Source organism: Peromyscus leucopus, chromosome 1, assembly GCF_004664715.2.
Source record: "Peromyscus leucopus breed LL Stock chromosome 1, UCI_PerLeu_2.1, whole genome shotgun sequence".
NCBI classification, from domain to species: domain Eukaryota; kingdom Metazoa; phylum Chordata; class Mammalia; order Rodentia; family Cricetidae; genus Peromyscus; species Peromyscus leucopus.
Window position 1 is genome coordinate 160,126,023 of NC_051063.1, and position 17,105 is coordinate 160,143,127.

The 17,105-nt window shown below is 47.1% G+C and overlaps 2 protein-coding genes across 3 annotated transcripts in view; one reads left to right on the forward strand and one right to left on the reverse strand.

Annotated features, from left to right (window-relative positions):
- Positions 1 to 3,309: 3,309 nt before the first annotated feature.
- On the forward strand, positions 3,310 to 9,712 carry Pdcd5 (programmed cell death 5). Its single transcript, XM_028877761.2, has 6 exons — positions 3,310 to 3,505; positions 4,505 to 4,542; positions 6,887 to 6,948; positions 7,621 to 7,712; positions 8,575 to 8,646; positions 8,900 to 9,712. The coding sequence occupies exons 1-6, from the start codon at positions 3,440 to 3,442 to the stop codon at positions 8,945 to 8,947; spliced, it is 378 nt and encodes a 125-aa protein (XP_028733594.1). The 5' UTR covers positions 3,310 to 3,439; the 3' UTR covers positions 8,948 to 9,712.
- A 2,289-nt stretch (positions 9,713 to 12,001) lies between these two features.
- Positions 12,002 to 17,105, reverse strand: part of Ankrd27 (ankyrin repeat domain 27) — a 53,080-nt gene continuing 47,976 nt past the window's right edge. For both annotated transcript variants that reach the window (XM_028877763.2, XM_028877762.2), the window contains 4 exons: positions 16,483 to 16,594; positions 14,538 to 14,616; positions 14,295 to 14,367; positions 12,002 to 13,202 (listed from right to left, as the gene is read on the reverse strand). In XM_028877763.2, coding sequence (XP_028733596.1) covers positions 12,972 to 13,202; positions 14,295 to 14,367; positions 14,538 to 14,616; positions 16,483 to 16,594 — 495 coding nt within the window. In that variant the 3' untranslated portion in view covers positions 12,002 to 12,971. The remainder of the gene's footprint in view (positions 13,203 to 14,294; positions 14,368 to 14,537; positions 14,617 to 16,482; positions 16,595 to 17,105) is intronic.

Below are 17,105 nucleotides of genomic sequence, written 5' to 3' on the forward strand. Positions count from 1 at the left end.
CCAGTGACGTACTTCCTCTAGCAAGGCTCCACCTCCTAAAGGTTCCATAACCTCCCCAAACAGTGCCACCAACTGGGACCAAGTGTTCAAATGCACGAGTCATTGGGTTTGTTTCTCATTCCAACCACCACAGAAGTAAACAAAATGTCACATGTCTGGGAAAATGAAAATCTGGAAGATTCTGGAAGGCCCTTCCCCACTAAAACAGCTGATGGGAGGGGAGACTCTCACTGGATGAGCTGATTCGGTTGGGAGAGGAGATTTCTGGGGCCTAGACACTCTCTGCAAGTTGTGCAGAGAGCACCAGGGGTGTAGCTTTCATGAGCCCTCGTCACCCACGCTGGGGCACCTTCTTGGTGACGGTCTGCTTTGTGAGTCATCCCCACTCCTGGAAGCAGCCCTCACACACACTCATGTGCAGAACCCCAGGAAAAATGCGAAGGTTCACAAAGTTGGACTTTGGTGTAATCATAACTTTGGTCTGTCTTTATGGTTCCCTTTCTGGGCTTAATAGATATGTGTGCGCTGTATCTTCCTAGGGGAAATCTGTCACACAGGGGTATACTCTGTGTTCCTGTGCACACATGTGGAAGCCAGAGGTTGACATCAGCTGTCTTCCTCTGTTATTCTTCACTTTATTTTTGGAGACAAGTCTTCTGCTGAACCTGGGGCGCTGAACTGTGGTCAAAGTGGCCCTCCAGCAAGTCCCAGGGACCTGTGTCTGCCCCCACAGCTGGGGTTCTAGGCTGAATTCAGCTTTGTATGTGGGTAGAGAGGATATGAACTCAGGTCCTCACACTGTGTGTCAGGCACTTTACAGACTAAGCCATTTCTCAGCTCCAGATGCCTGCATTCTGACCTAGTTAATAAGTGGTGTCCTTTACCAAGGTGACGAGCAATGGAAGGGCTGGCTAGTGAAGAAGTCAAGGGTCAGTTTGGAGTATGTTGAGTTTCTGTAACTATGATACAACAGAGAGAGCCAGGCGGTGGTGGCACACGCCTTTAATCCCAGCACTCAGGAGGCACAGGCAGGTGGATCTCTGAGTTCGAAGTTCAACCTGGACTACAGAGCTTGTTCCAGGACAACCAAGGCTACACTACAAAGAGTTTGAGAGGGGATATGTTTGAGAAGGATTAGGAGGCGTGTCTTGTTGGAGGAGGTGTGTTACTGAGAGCTCAGCTTTGAAGTTTCAAAATCCCAAATCAATCCAAGTTAGCTCTTCTGCCTCATGATTATTGTGGAGGGATGTGAGAGCTCAGCTACTGTTCCAGGGCCGAGCCTGCCTGCCTGCTTATTGTCATGGGTGGTCATGGACTCTAATCCCCTAGAATGGTGAGCTCCAAATGAAAAGCTTTCTTTTATAAATTGCCTTGGTCCAAGTATTTTGTCATAGCAGTAGAAAAGTAACTGTCTTGGTTAGGGTTTCTACTGCTGTGAAGCGACACCATGACCACAGCAACTCTTCTCATGGAAGGCATTTAACTGGGGCTGGCTGACAGTTTCAGAGATTTAGTCCATTATCGCCATGGCAGGAAGCATGGCGTAGCACAGACAGACAGATGGTGCTGGAGAGGCAGCTGAGAGTTCTGCGTTTGGATCAGCAGGCAACAGGAAGAGAGACACTGGGCCGGGTTTGAGCACTTGAAACCTCACAGCACCAGTGACAGGCTTCCTCCAAGAAGGCCACGCCCACTCCGACAAGGCACGCCCACTCCGACAAGGCACGCCCACTCCGACAAGGCCACACCTCCTAATTGTGCCACTCCCTATGAGCCTAGGGGGGGCATTTTCATTCAAACCACCACAGTGACTCAGACAGCCCAGGATCAGCAATTCCACCACCCGTGGATATAGATTTAAAATAACCGAAGGCAGGAGTGCAGGCAGGCACTTATATACCAATATAGATAAGAGCTTTACCTACAACAGACAAAAAGTGAAAACAAGGCAAAAAGGCAAAACTGATGGATCCAAATAACATGCTTTATGCAGTAAGTGTGTTCAGCCATTAAAGCAATGAAATGGAGGAGGGAGAACTGGTTTGCCTGAAGACAAGGTCTCACTCTGTAATGGCAAACTGGTCTCCAATTTTAGATCCTCCTGCCTCAGACACCCCTGGGTTGGCAGAGTTTATAGGCATACACCACCAAGTCCAACCAGGAATGAAGTTCTGTCACATAGTACATCATGGATTAAAAACTTGAAGGTTATATGATTAACCAAATATGCCAGTCACAAATCGATAAACATTGTAAGAGTAGGCAAATTTATAGAGACAGGAGTGTTGTTTGTTTTGTGATGGGAATAGGGGGAAGTAATTACTACTTAGGGAATGGAGTGCCAGTCTGTGACGATGAAAAGGTTATATAGAGAGTGATCTTTGCTCAACAGTGTGGATGTGGATTCAGTGGGTTGAAGAGGTGGTTCAGAGGTTAAAAGTCTGTATCACTCTTCCAGAGGCCCACAGTTTGATTCCCTGTCAGGAGGCTCACAATTGCCTGGAACTCCAACTCCAGGGATCCCACACTAGGTCCTCCAGCGCGCGCGCGCATACACACACACACACACACACACACACACACACACACACGAGATTTTTAAAAATTATGAAAATGGTTAGGTATATTTTGGCATAATTAAAATACGTACACCTCAAGCAAGTCACAGGCTTGGAGAATTGGACGGTTTTTTTTTTTTTTTTGTTTTTTCAGCCACTCCACCCCATATGGAGCCCTCCACTTCAAAATTCACACACTCACAGCGTCTTCTCGGCGTGGGGCTAAGGCAGACAGGGTATCCATTAAGGAGCTTGCACTTTGCTGCAGCGCCCCATTGCCAATCACTAGGGATCACTTGCACCCCCATCCCAGCCTCAACTACACTTAGTCTCAACTTTGCTTTTGCTAGGCTTGTTTATGGCCCGTTAGTCTCTTCCACTTTCTCCTCACAGTTAGGCATCTCAATCCACTACAAATCAAATGGGTTTTTTAGTGTATGTAAAAAATGTGTAACCATCGCCACAAACCAGTTGTAGAACATTTCCAACCCCCACTTCGCCTTTCCAAGCCCTGATTATCCTTGCTAGTCGATGTCTTATAACTAGACGACTTTTCTTTTTTTTTTTTTTTTTTTTTTTTTGGTAAGCGCCCCCTTAGAGCGGCTCTGCGCCTTTTATCATCGAAGGATCGGTCCTCTGCAAGGCGCCCTGGCAGGGGCGGGGCAGCCGTGGCTCAGGACTCGACTGTTGATGCCTGAGTGCCGCACGCGCCTGCGCGGTAGCGGGAGTCGTGCTCCTGCCTTCGGACTGAGGAGATTCCTTCCGAGTTTACCGGGGTGCAGGTGCGGCTGCGCGACCCCGGCGGCGGCTGCGCGACCCCCGGCGGCGGCTACGCGACCCCCGGCGGCGGCGGCGGCTGCGCGACGTGGGACGGCCGCGCCATGGCGGACGAGGAGCTCGAGGCGCTGAGGAAGCAGAGGCTAGCGGAGCTGCAGGCCAAGCACGGGGTGAGCGAGCGGCCGGGGCGCCGCCCTCGTCCGGGGAAGGTCTCCCGGAGTTTGTCCGCGGACCGCGGCCTCCCGCGCCCCTGTAGCCCCTTGTGTGTGCGGGGCACGGGTGTCCCGGAGGCCGCTTCCCCCCTTTCGGGCCGCGCGGGGTCCCACGTGGGCCTTGTGCGGGTCGGGGTGTGCGCGCCCTCGGGTCGCCCCCAGATCTCGGCCTTCGCCGCAGCCGAGCTTGGTGCCAACCCCGCCGGAATTCTGGTCGTCAGGGATCCGGTCTCGCTGACCGGAAGTCAGCGCTGTGTAGAGAGGGGCCTTTGAGCGCGGAGGACCCCATCCCGACGGCGTGTCCCGGCGGGGCTCCGCCCCTGCGGTGCCGTCTAGGGCGCTAGTGATGGTGGGTGGCTGGGTGGCAGCACCCCTTGACGCAGCATCCCCTGTGCCAAGCCAGGGTCTCTTCAGACAGTCGTCTTATTGGGAAAAAGAGGGCTCCACGACCCAGGGCCCCTCCAGGGACTGTGTGTGTTCCCAAACATTCTATTAGATTGTGACTTTGGAAGCTCGTCCTCACTTTGTAAATGTGGGGCTGGGGGTGGGAGTTAGCCTGAGCCACGGTGCTTGCCTAGTGTGCTCAGCACCCTCCCTCTCTTCCCCAGGTCCCACCCTCAGCCCTTACATATTTAATAAAACAAAGCACTGCAGATGGAAACCGACTCATTGGTTTTTGTGAGGCCTAGTTTCCATCTCAGGAGCCTATTATAGCAGAAAGAAAATCGAATAAGCCCTTTATTTTTGTTTATTTGCTTTATTTTGAAATAGGGGCTCTGTCTGTAGCCCAGGCTGGCCTGCCTGTAACTTGAGGTCCTCCTGCCTCCAGTGCTAACTAGAGTTACAGATGTGTGTCACCTCCCCATTTCCCCCACCCCTGCAATATACCTTTCATTTTTCTCTGCTCTTTTGAAGTTCCACTTGATTAAAAGGTAAAACTACCTTTTTCACCCCCAGGATCCTGGTGATGCAGCCCAACAGGAAGCAAAGCAAAGGTATGAGCTAGAATTGGAACTTTCTGGAAGGGTGGTTTCACAGATTGAATTTGTCTCTTTTATTTAGTAGTTGTAATTGGTATGTGACTCTTAACAAATTTCCTAACATAGTGATTTTCTAATAAATCCGAATCAGGGTAATTCCCTTTTTAGGTTGATTCACTATATACTCATGGAGTTCCTTTAGTGCCTTGTTTTGAAGTTCCGCCTGATTACTCTCCACTAAACTTAATAGAATTACTTCGTAGGGATTTCTAGACCCAGGACCACACAGTAAACGTTCAGTAAATATTACTTTACACTGCTGTTTTGTTGTAGAATATTATTTTAAGGTGTGTTACTTCTGTTTATGTTACATTTGTTTAACTCTGTGAAGCTGTATTACTGTCCCTGTCTAAAACAACTGATGGTCTAATAAAGAGCTGAACGGCGAAGAGTGAGGCAGGAGAAAGGATAGGTGGGGCTGGCAGGCAGAGGATAAATAGAAGGAGAAATCTCAGAGAGAAAAATGAAGGAGGAGGACCCAGGGGCCAGCCATCCAACTACACAGCAAGCCATGGAGTAAGAGTAAGATTTACAGAAGTAAGAGAATGGGAAAAGCCCAGAGGCAAAAGGTAGATGGAATAATTTAAGGAAAGCTTGTAAGAAACAAGCCAAGCTAAGGCTGGGCATTTATAATTAAGAATAAACCTCCAAGTGTAATTTATTTGGGAGCTGGGTAGTGGGACCCCCAAAAGAGCAAAACCAAACAACACCGTCTTACCCCTGCACATGGCAGAGCACTTTCACAGAAGCACAGACATACATTTGATGTGTGGATACACCCCGCCTTTGCCTCGGCCATTTCTTGGGTATATGTAAATCCAGATAGCAACCTGCAGGGTTAAACCTCTAAGTCCACGTTCTTGGAGGAGCTTGTTTCATTTTCCTTCTCCACTCAGGAGCCCTCATCTAGGGTCTCTTTTTCATTCTTTGAGTACATAAAGCACATGTGTCTAGTCTCAACTGCTTGGGAGGGTGAGACAGGATCTCATTTTCAAGGCCTGTTTAGGCAACTTAGCAAGATGCTGTCTCAAACTGAAAAAGATTAAAGAGAGGCTGGGGGTGTAACGCAGTGGTAGAGCATTTTCTCGCATCTGCAGAGCCCTGGGCTCAAGAACTAGTATGGTGAAAACAGACCAGCACATCTTATAACCCATGGTATCTTAGATTCAGGAACTCTGAGAAAATGGCCTAATGAACCGTAAGCCCTGTTCCCAAAGCCCTTGATAGTGGGCACACCTAGCCCCAGCTGTCCCTTTAATTCTGCTAGTCCATGTCTGCTACTGACTGCTTTGTGTAATCATTTCCTTGGATGGTTGCCTTAGAGGAATATTTTAAGTCTACTTAAAAGTCTTAAAGCAGCATGAGGTGGCACAGTCCTGTGATCCTAGCATTTGGGAGGCTGAGGAAGGAAGGTGAAGAGATCAAGACCAGCTTTGGCTACATAGTGAATTCTGGCCGGGCGGTGGGGGTGCATGCCTTTAATCCCAACACTGGGGAGGCAGAGGCAGGCAGATCTCTGTGAGTTGGAGGCCAGCCTGGTCTACAGAGTGAGTTCCAGGAAAGGCGCAAAGCTACACAGAGAAACCCTGTCTCGGAAAACAAATCTCCTTTCTATTCCTGCATAGTGAATTCTGGGCCAGCCTGAGCTCTATAGCTAAACCCTGTCTCTAAAAAGTTTGAAAGCAGTGTCCATGGTTGCTACTTGAGTATTCAGGAAGAAGCAAGAAGAATTGCGGAGTTAGAATTTCCATAGGCTCTGGTTCTACCAGGGCCAGTTTTCTCTTTCAGAGTCTCCATAGGTTTTTGTATCCTCCCTAAAGAAAGTACACTTGGTCTCTCTTAATTGCTGAGACTTTACTACAGGTTTGTAGCATGTGTCCCACTCGGTACTTAATGTTGGTAATGGTTGTTGAACTGAAATACTGCTTCATGAAATAGTGTTCTGCCGTTCTGGTAGCTTTACACCCACAGAGCTAGCTGAAGGCCAAAGCACCTAGCATCATATAGTCTGTGAACCCCAGGTGTCTTACAGTGGCCTGCTGGGTGGCTCCACAGATAGGGGCACTTGCCACCACGCCTGATGATCTGAGTTCAGTTCTCAGGACCCACATGGGGAGAAGCAAGAACTGACTCCAAAATTGTTCTCCAGCCTCCACATGTGCGCCGTGGCATATGCCCCCCTCAAATAAGTACATCAATACATGTAAATATTCTTTTAAAGGGACACTGAATAAATGACTTTGTACTCAGCATGCTGACAGCTTAGTTCTAATCTTGTATAACCTATGTTTTGTTGTAGGGAAGCAGAGATGAGAAACAGTATCTTAGCCCAAGTCCTGGATCAGTCAGCCCGGGCCAGATGTAAGCATCTTCGATTTCCTTTGTTCTCATAAAATTGGCTTGAGGTAACTGGATGGTCAGAAACATATATGTAGTTATTGTCTCAACAGAGAAATGTTTAAAGGACTTGAAAGACAGTGTAAGAAGTATGAAGTTTATAAAGTTAGATTGTTATTACTGTTGAAGCGCATTTTTTTAGGACTGCCCCTTGAGGACATTTTTAGTAGAGTTTGTAAGGGTTGACTCTTGAACAGTCACAGAGTTGTGGTGGGGAGGGGTTGCTAGGGGTTGATTGTATTCTGGGTTTTAGTGCTGTGTCTGGAGTCTTCAAAGTAAATTAGAAAACCCTGAGGAAAGGAAAGAGTGAGCCAGTCAGCAAACCATCCTCTTTTCTGTTGGAAACTTGAGTCCGGCCTCCACTTTGAGAGGCCATCGTTTCATAGGCCACTGTATATTATCAGAAGCAGGAAAGCAGGGAGTTTAGAACCTGAGAACCCAAGTTTAATCCTGGCTCTCCCACTACAGAGTGACTGACTTGAGATTGAGAGGCGTAACCACACTGTCTGCCCTAACCACCTTCTGCCTGTTGACAGACAAAAGCTTTGAAATACTTTGGAAGTGTCAGTGGATAGTTCTAAGTGTAAGTAGTGCATTAGGTCCTCATGCTTTCTTGTCTTTATTTTTTCTTTTTAGTAAGTAACTTAGCACTTGTAAAGCCTGAAAAAACTAAAGCAGTAGAGAACTACCTTATACAGATGGCACGATATGGACAGCTGAGCGGGAAGGTAAGCCCAGACGGCCTGGAGGAGCGCGGTGGTACCGGCAGGCAGAACCCTGGCTTGGGGGCCGGCAGGTGGCTCCCCAGTTTCAGTGCTTGCTCTCTTGCAGAAGACTGGAGCTTGGTTCTCAGCACCCACATCAGGCGGCTCACTACTGCCTTTCACTCCAGCTCCAGCAGATCCAGGGCTGACTTCCACATATGCGCTGCATAGACACATTGAAGCAAAATACTCATGCACATGAATTTTTAAAACTTAAAAATTCGGCTGCATCAAGTAATTTCCATATTTGAAGATAGAATTCTTGTTGACTCACCATTTTAAAGGAGAGAATAATCACCCCCACTGTAAATGTTGAGTGATGATTGCCTGTCCTAAAATGCTCAACTTTCTCCTTTCTTGGCGTTGTGTCAAGTGTGACCCAGTGATTATTGGAGTCACCTGGCTTGAATTGTCCCTGCACTAGAAATAGGGTTTGTCAGTCCAGTGGTTGCTGAAGCTAGGCTTGTTTTGCACTTGTGAGGGGAGGTTGAAGTCTGGTTCATGTCTATGTGTCTGTGTCTGGCTGTATCACCGTAAGAATTCTTTTTGGGAAGTCCAATCTTCAAGCTTCAGTGGCACACAAGCCCTGCCTGCACTGAACCTGGAAAGAGCCAGTTGGTCTTCTCTGAGGGTGTTGTCTCTGGGGTGTCAGTGGTGGTCATCGCCTTCCTAGCAGTGACAAAGATGGCCTTAAACCCGCTTGCTTTCCTCAGGAGCTGTCCCTCTACTTCCCTCCTGAGCTATTCTGCACCTCAGAGAGACTTGACTGTGACTGGTCTGCTTAGAGGTGATGTTTGCTTTGAAACACTGTTTCTCTTGTTTATAGGTATCAGAACAAGGTTTAATAGAAATACTTGAGAAAGTCAGCCAACAGACAGAAAAGAAAACAACAGTTAAAGTAAGTGCCCCGTGTGCTGAGCGCAGTCCAGTGCCTTTGAGAGTTTCCAGACACTGGTCCTGTTATGTGGTTGGGGTAAGAGACTGGCTTTGTGGAGAGTGTAAATCTTAGAGGATTCTTACCTCTCAAATTACCCTCTTGCTCACTAAGTTGGTTCAAAGACACAAAAAAGCCTCATTTGAGTAATTAAAAATGTTTTTCTCAGAAAATCTGAGGCTTTATAAAGTGTGACATTCCTTTAATTTTCCTCTAGTTCAACAGAAGAAAAGTAATGGAGTCCGATGAAGATGACGATTACTAAGAGGAAATGCTTAGACTTACGGAGCAGTGTCTAGGGCAGTTACAACCTTTTAAATGTTTACTTTGTTTATTGTCTATATATGCATTTTGAAAAAATAAACTTGTTACTCAAACTAAAGCAGTTTGGGTGTTTCAGAATCACAGGCAACTCTTAAGAAGATCTGCATTTTGAATAATTTTCCTTTCCTTCCAAAAGCTTTTAAGTGGTGGTAGTGCAAGTTTCTCCTTTGCAGCTGGGACATTAACGGGAGGTGGAGATAGAAGCTGTGCCAGCACGCTTCAGCAGCCAGAGACATCAAGGGAACGAAAGCCCTGGGCAACCCAATCAGCTGAGCATATCCAGCATTCTTAAGGCAGAACTTGTCAAAGCAGGACATTTCCTTTTCCTGCAGGTAGCATATCAAATTCCCGGCTTTTGATTTAATTTACGTTTCAGAGGCACTGAGTTTACGAGTTTACATTCTCCAACAGATACCGCTCTGATCCAGAACAACTAGAGTAATACTTTTGCAGATAACTAGGACATCCCGTGGTCACTGTTGAGTAGTGACATGTTTACAACAAGAGTAGGCTGGAGATGGCTGAGTGCCGACGAGCATGGGGCACAAGTTGTTTTCCCAGCACCCATGCTGGGCAGATCATAACAGCCTGTACCTCCAGCTCCAGGGGATCAGACACACTCTGGCCTCAGAAACCTACGCATGAACCCCCTTTTATAAACACACACACACACACACACACACACACACACACACACACACACACACACCATGAATCCTAAAAAAAAAAATGCAAACGGGCTGGAGAGATGGCTGAGAGGTTAAGAGCAGTGGCTGCTCTTCCAGAGTCCTGAGTTCAATTCCCAGCAACCACATGGTGGCTCACAACCATCTGTAATGAGATCTGGTGCCCTCTCTGGCCTGCAGGCATTCATGCTGTATACATAATAAATAAATAAATCTTAAAAAGTTATTTTAAAAAATGCAAATGAATGGTCAATTTGTGTTCACGATTGCACTGTCATAGTTGAAATCTGCTGAAGGGCTTTGTGGGTGGTTTTGGTTCAGAGGGTTTTGTTGAATATATTTTGGGTTTGTTGTTATTGTTACGTCTAAAACTGGTCTCAACTCTCCATTTAGCTGAGGATGACCTCAGACTCAGGATCTTCCTGCTTCCACATCTCTAGTACTGAGATTACTTATGTGTACCCCACACCTGGTCTGTGTGGTGCTAGGAATTGAACACAACTTCATGAATGCCAAGTAAGCAATGCTAACTGAGACACATCCTTAAATTACCAGTTATACTTAAAATTTGCTTTATGGCTCATTTATATGAAATGCTATAAAGATACCTGACATGTCTCTTTGAGTTTTGTTACAGTCACCAGTTGTGATGCCTAATGGCTAAGGTGTGTTGAAGGACACTTGGAAACATGAAGGAAAGTTGGCTGTTTACACAAGGATGGGGTCCTGAAGACAGCTAACGTGCTACATGTGGTTAGCTTGTAGGCATGGAGCTGGCTGTACTGGGACTTGCAAACAACACAGATTTGAGCATTGCCAATTTTTAATGGCCATGTAAAGTTTTCCTTTTAAGTGGGGAAAGCAACTGCAAAAACATGTGGAAGAATAATTAGTATACTCTGCTCCACTCCTTACTGCAGTGGTTGGGAAGAGGTGAGCCTGTGCCTTGAGGAGCCTGCACTAGCAAGCTGAATACTCCACTCAAATGCCTGTGTCTGCCTCTTTTGAACTGCCCTGATAAACCATGAGGTCACAGAGCCAGAGCAGCACACATTAATAGTTTTGTTAAAAATGACAATGGACAAGCTGGAGAGATGGCTCAGCTGTTAGGAGCACTGGCCATTCTTCAGAGGATCTGGATGGGATTCCCAGCACCCACAGGGGGCCTCACACCACCTATAACTCCAGTTGCAGGGAATCTGATGCCCTCTTTCCTATGCAGGCATGAGGCGCACAGACAGAAAAGCAGGTCAGTACCCCTTCTCATTAAGTGGCAAAGAGAAGAGTCAACAAACCGACAGCATCCATACTCTTTGTCAGCGCAGGAGGCTGTGTTTGTTTAACTGTTGAGTGTGCCAGGGCAGGCCTGTAATCTCAGCTCCTTGGGAAACCAAGGCAGTAGGAACAAAAGTCCAAGGCCAGACTGGGCAACTTAAGTATCACCAGAAGTGTCTTTGTGGGCACTCTTTGAGAATTGTGTACGCTACTGACCCATCTTCATTGCATCAACCTGAACAGGTAGATGGGTGATGGTCTGCTCTGAGTGATCTGGGTGTGTGTCCTAATCACCCTTAAGTACAGAAAACACTGCATCCAAGCCGGCCGGTGGTGGTGCATGCCTTTAATCCCAGCACTCGGAGGCAGAGCCAGGCGGATCTCTGAGTTCGAGGCCAGCCTGGGCTACAGAGTGAGTTCCAGGAAAGGCGCAAAGCTACACAGAGAAACCCTATCTTGAAAAACAAAAACAAAAAAAACAAAACAAAACCCCCCAAAACAAAACAACCCACTGCATCCATCCCATGAGGATGCTTTCTACACGGCACAGTGTGGTACAGGACTATCTCAGAGCCATACTACCACCATCTTCATTGAATCAGCTGGCCCGCTTGCAAAAGATCATTGCAGCTAGGTGTGTTGAAGGTTACTGTTCCTTTATGGGAAGGGTGGGGAGACAGTCATGGGACCCTGAGCTAAATGTACACCTCCAGCCTGTGATTACACATGGACTCAGGGAGGGCTAGTGTGTATATAGAGAGAGGCAGGGAAAGACTAGGGAAGAGGGCTCTGTCTACACGGGCAAGAGTCCTCATCCATGCTAGACACCTCCCTGTGTGACGACTATTAAGGTTTACCACCCATTGCTCTGTAAGGAAGCCCAGTAAACTCAGTGGTTCCCTAATGTGAACGCCAGTGTTTGTTGTTGGGACTTCAGGAAGAAGGAATAGGCAATTCCATTTCCCCCAGGGAGCCGCAATTTTCACAACAGGTTTACAGAAGGGTGGCTGAGAAACTGCACAGCAAAGTAAAACTTGTGTGACATGCTCAAGAGTCATAAAGTTTACTGTTTTCTTTCCCATCATTTGGCACATATCCAAGGCACATTAGAAAATTAGAAATCATAAATTACTTCGTAGAAAAATAATCAGCCCCTCCCTTCTATACATCCTCAAGTATCTCCAAGAATGTGCACAAAATCATGTCCTCTTTACAAAGTCCTTTGAAAATGGACTCAGGATGAACCCATGTTTGCAACTTTAGGATCAGGAACATAAAAAAATAATAGAATCTATAGAAAGTTATAAAAAGGAACCAATGGCAACGGATTGTAACTTAAACTCTGACCTGGCTTAGAGTGCTGTAAGTTGTGAATTGGAATCAAAAGACTTTAGATGTGCCAAAGCTGCTCTCCAGTAGCCATCGTAGAAACGGCTACATGTGCACACGTGCAGTGACCCAAGTGTCTGTTGTTGGGAAAGTGACGGCCAACTTTTCCCATAGGTGTGGTGTAGAACAAGGCAGAATGGTAGATCCTTTTCACTGGGATGGACATCAAAATGGCATTCAGGCACTTTCCAGCTCAAGTGTTTCCAGGTTCCATTTCTTCATCCCAACAGGATGCTTCTCTGCCTGGTATCCAGTTCCACAGGACTGACATTGCTTCTCTGACTTCTCCTGGACATGGGAATCCTAGCACAGGGTTTGCCCACTTATCCACACCACAGACACCCAGCACCTTCCAGCCAAAGGAGGTCAGAATCTGATGGTGAAGCCTCTGCCCATAACCAGGAAATCCAAACACTAAGATGAAGGGGCTCATTCATTCCCTCCTATTCCTTTTCAAGTATATTAGTTAGCTTTGAAGAGGAGAGAGGGTGGTAAATCTGAGGGACAGTCTCTCAAGCTGGTTATCTGAAAATATACTTAGTTCTAAGCTGTACTCATGCTCACCATCTTACTGCAAACCCGTGTCTCGACAGCAGATTTACCAATCCCTTACTGCTAAGATTGAGAAAGACTAGCCTCTTGGGTGGTCAGGTGGCCAGTCACCTCTGGGACCTGGGGTATGGCTGTGTCATTGACTGTATGCCTGCGGACCATCCGCCTGTGTCCAGGAGCAGCCTTCGTCGGCACAGGCCTCTCTGGGGGCCCCTTGTTTCCTTCCTCAGAAGCCTGACATCTGCTCTGGTCTGATGGGTCCTTCTGAATTCCCGAGACACTCTGCTTCTCTGGCTGGAGAGAAGATAAAACTGAGGTTATGGCTGTACTGTTTTAAACCACCACTAAATAGCACCAGCTCTGCCTGAGGGTGTCAGACAACGCACTGAGAACCCCACAGGCTCAGTGACAATTTGATGTCCCTGTGGTGACAGTACTTGTCATGCTCCATGTGACACACAGAAAGTGCTTTGTGTATTTCTAATCTCTGATCAGTATGTGCTGTTGTTGCTCCTGCTTTTCCAGCAAGGAGACCGCACAGTAAGGGCATCTCACTGTCATGCAGCAAGATGTTACACCCCTGCTCCTGGGTAGGACACACCCAGGAGCAGAGGTATTAGCAAAGCTATGGAAAATTAAATAGGAAATCAAATTTTGTCATGCAAGCCGGGCATGGCAGTTCACACCAGTAACCCTAGCCCTTGGGGAACTGAGGCCAGGAGGTTACCATGAGTTTGAGGACAGTCTACATTACACACGAATTACCACATAAAGTCTCTAAAATGATCATTTGTGTATTTGTCCCAGCAAACCTGTGGGGTGCATGCTGTTCTTTCTCTTCAGCAGTTTGGGAAGATAGAACAGATTATACATCAGGCTTTTTCTAATCGACTGACTCAGTAGGAAGCTGGGTACATAAAGAACACGTTATAACCTATACATACACTGTCCTTATTTCAAATATTAAAAAGGCAGTAAACCTAGGCGATTCTGCTCTCTGCTCACACTGAATTGCAGCTTCCCAAGTACACCATGACTTTCCACTTCTCCCTGACTTTCTCAGCTCAGGGCTGTGATTTTATAATTTTTGGAGATAAGATCTTGCTATGTAGCCCTGGCTGGCCTGCAACTCGCTATGTAAACTAGGCTGAACTCACAGAGATCCACCCACCTCTGCCTCCCAAGTGCTGGGATTAAAGGCGTGCAGCACCTGCTTGTCCAGAGCTTTAATTTAAAATTGACTCCTAAGTCCACGCTCTTGTCTTTAACTGTTGCTCATTCTTTCAATGAAGGAGGGGGTGAAATGATGGGTGTTGAGGAGAAATGTTCATTGTGGGTTAGTTTTGAAAAAGCCAGACGATAAACCCTTACGGTGTCCTCACTCACCTCCTGCAGAGAGCCTCCAGTAAGATCAGGCACACTTCTATCCCTTCCCAAAGGTTCCCTTGAGGTTCTTTCCCTGAAATGCAAAATAAACTCAAGTATTAATCCAAACCAAAGATATAAAGCCTTCTGCTGGCCACAAGATGGCAGCATCGCATGAGCAGTTAAAGCCGCACATATCCCAGCATCTCTTGGAAGCAAAGCCTGGTCAAAACCCACAAAAGTCGGCTTGAACTAGATACTCACTGGAATCGCCCCCCAGGGTGAACGAGGCAAAACTGTCTCCTAAAAGGTTCTTCTGGCAGGTCATACATTTTGGGATCCCCTGTGGTTAAAAAAAAAAGTAAAACACATGAAAAATTTCATAAATAAAAGGGAATTTTAAAACTACAGCACATGCTGGGCATGGTGGTGCACACCTTTGGTTCCAGCACTCAGGAGGCAGAGGCAGGCGGATCTCTGTGAGTTTGAGGCCAGCCTGGTCTACAAAGCAAGTTCCAGGACAGCCAATGGCTACACAGAGACCATGTCTCGAAAAATGAAACAAAGTTTTCTGATTTCTTAGCTTAACAAAATTTAGAAAACTAAGTGCTGACTCTGCTTTGAAAACCTGGCTCATAGCCATTCCATACTAGGCAGCCCTGGTAAGACAAAGCTAAGTCTATACTGATGTTCCTCAGCTGTAGCTGGTTATGGCAAATCCACCCTGGAATTATCTAGAAATGTGAGTGCGTTTATCTACGTGGTTGCAATTGCATTCAGACTCAGTTTTGAAAAGCTCATTAAACAGAATCTCCTTAAAGTAACCTTTTCCAAAGGAAGTGCTCAATCGGACACCATGGGGTAGATGCTGGCTGTCCTAATCATCACCCTTGGTGCCCCACAAATTCAAACCAAGGGCTGGGGAGACAGCTCAGTGGTTAAGAGAGTTAAGAGGGTACTGCTCTTGGGAAGGACACAACTTTGGTTCCAGGTGACTCACAGCCACCTGGAACTCAGGTTCCAGGGGATCTGTTGCCCTTGTCTGGATTCCATGAGCACCTGCACATACCTACATACAGACATGCACATATATACATAACTAAAGAAACCTAAAAGAGGCCAGGAATGGTAGGCAGTTGTCTGGCATGTACAAGGTCATAGGTTACATCCTCATCACAGTGGGCAAAGGCAAAATCCTTAGAGCAGTGGTTCTCAACATTCCTAATCCTGTGACCCTTTAATACAGTTCCTCACATGCTGATCCCCAACCATAAATTATTTTGTTCAAAACGGCTCCTCACCTGATGAATCATGATCTAGATGGTGTCTGTGGTCCCCGTACCCCTCCGTGTCAGGACAATAACTACACTTTTAATTTATAATTAAATGAAAACAGGGCGAGGGGCATGGCTCAGCAGTGGAGCATCTGTTGGTGTGTGTGAAGCCACAGGTTCATGCCCAACAACAGAAAAAACGCCAAAACCAAAAAAACACTGAAGGGCTGGGGAGACGGCTCCGTTGGTGAGGGCTTGTCACCGAGGAATGAAGACCTGCGCTCCTGCCCCAGAACCAAGGCTCAGTGGTGCAGAGCGCTGGCTGCTCTTCCCAAGGGCCCTGGTTGGGTTCCCAGCACCACGTAGTGACTGCAACTCCAGTTCCAGGGCATCTGACGCCGCCAGTCTTCTAGTCTCCAAGGGCACCAGGCACACATGTGGCACACAGACACACATGCCGGCCCCGGGTGGTGGTGTGTGCTTGCAACCTTAGCACTGGGGAAGCAGACAGGTAGAGTCCTGTCCTTGCTGGCCGGCCAGTCTTGCCTACTCCAGAAGCCCCAGCCCAGTGGGAAGCCCTCGGAAATACAAGCTGGGCGGCTCCTGAGGAATGACACCCAGGGTTGACCTCTCACACACATTCTGTCTGACTCTGACTCTCTCTCTCTCTCTCTCACACACACACACACACACACACACACACACACACACACACACACACACACATTCTCTCTCTCATGCACACACATTCTCTCTCACACACACACATTCTCTCTCTCACACACACATTCTTTCTCACACACACACATTCTCTCTGTCACACACATTCTCTCTCTCTCTCTCTCACACACACACACACACACACACACACACACACCACAATGAAAAGCATGAATTCCCAAACGGACCCAGGTTGAGGATCCAGAAGCACTTACATTTCTTCCTGATCTGGACGGTCACACACTCCTCGTGGTCTGTCTCGGCGACACAGTTTAAGGAAGCAACACAACTCGGCACTACCTGCAGCAACTCCATTATTTTTGAGTCCTACAGTTGAAAAGGGGAAATGTCACTAAGTAGTTTTATTGTTTTCTCAACAGACTGTCACTTGGGCTTCCATCTGAATATCAACATATTGGGTGTGACTGACCCTCTCCCTAAGGTAGCTGGGGAATAACAAAACAGCAATGAAAACACGGCTGGCCCTGTCATGTGCCTATCGTCCGCACAATGAAGCTATTTTAAAAAAAGGTTCCAGTCTTCATTTAGGAGAAGCTCTGGCCTTCACTAGGAATCCCAGCCTGCATGTTAAACTGCTACACACAATGGGGGTAAGCACAGTCAGCAGTTACTACGTGGAGGCTGTTCGGGAGCCACCGCCCAAGCCACAGTAGAACATACTCGGCACCATCCACCTTTGAGAAAATACTAAGTGAAAAGTTAAGTAACATCAACCCTCACAGATACTTCAACATATTCAAGGACACCAAAATTCACCATCACCTTTCACCCAACACACCTTCTTAAAGTATATTCTATCTCTAGATTAACACAATAA

Bases quoted from the DNA above. Each gene is read 5' to 3' on its own strand.
- Pdcd5 (XM_028877761.2), top strand. From the start codon at position 3,440: ATGGCGGACGAGGAGCTCGAGGCGCTGAGGAAGCAGAGGCTAGCGGAG. The intron at 7,713-8,574 runs GTAAGCCCAGAC...TCTTGTTTATAG, and splicing joins ATGGACAGCTGAGCGGGAAG to GTATCAGAACAAGGTTTAAT. The intron at 8,647-8,899 runs GTAAGTGCCCCG...ATTTTCCTCTAG, and splicing joins AAAAGAAAACAACAGTTAAA to TTCAACAGAAGAAAAGTAAT.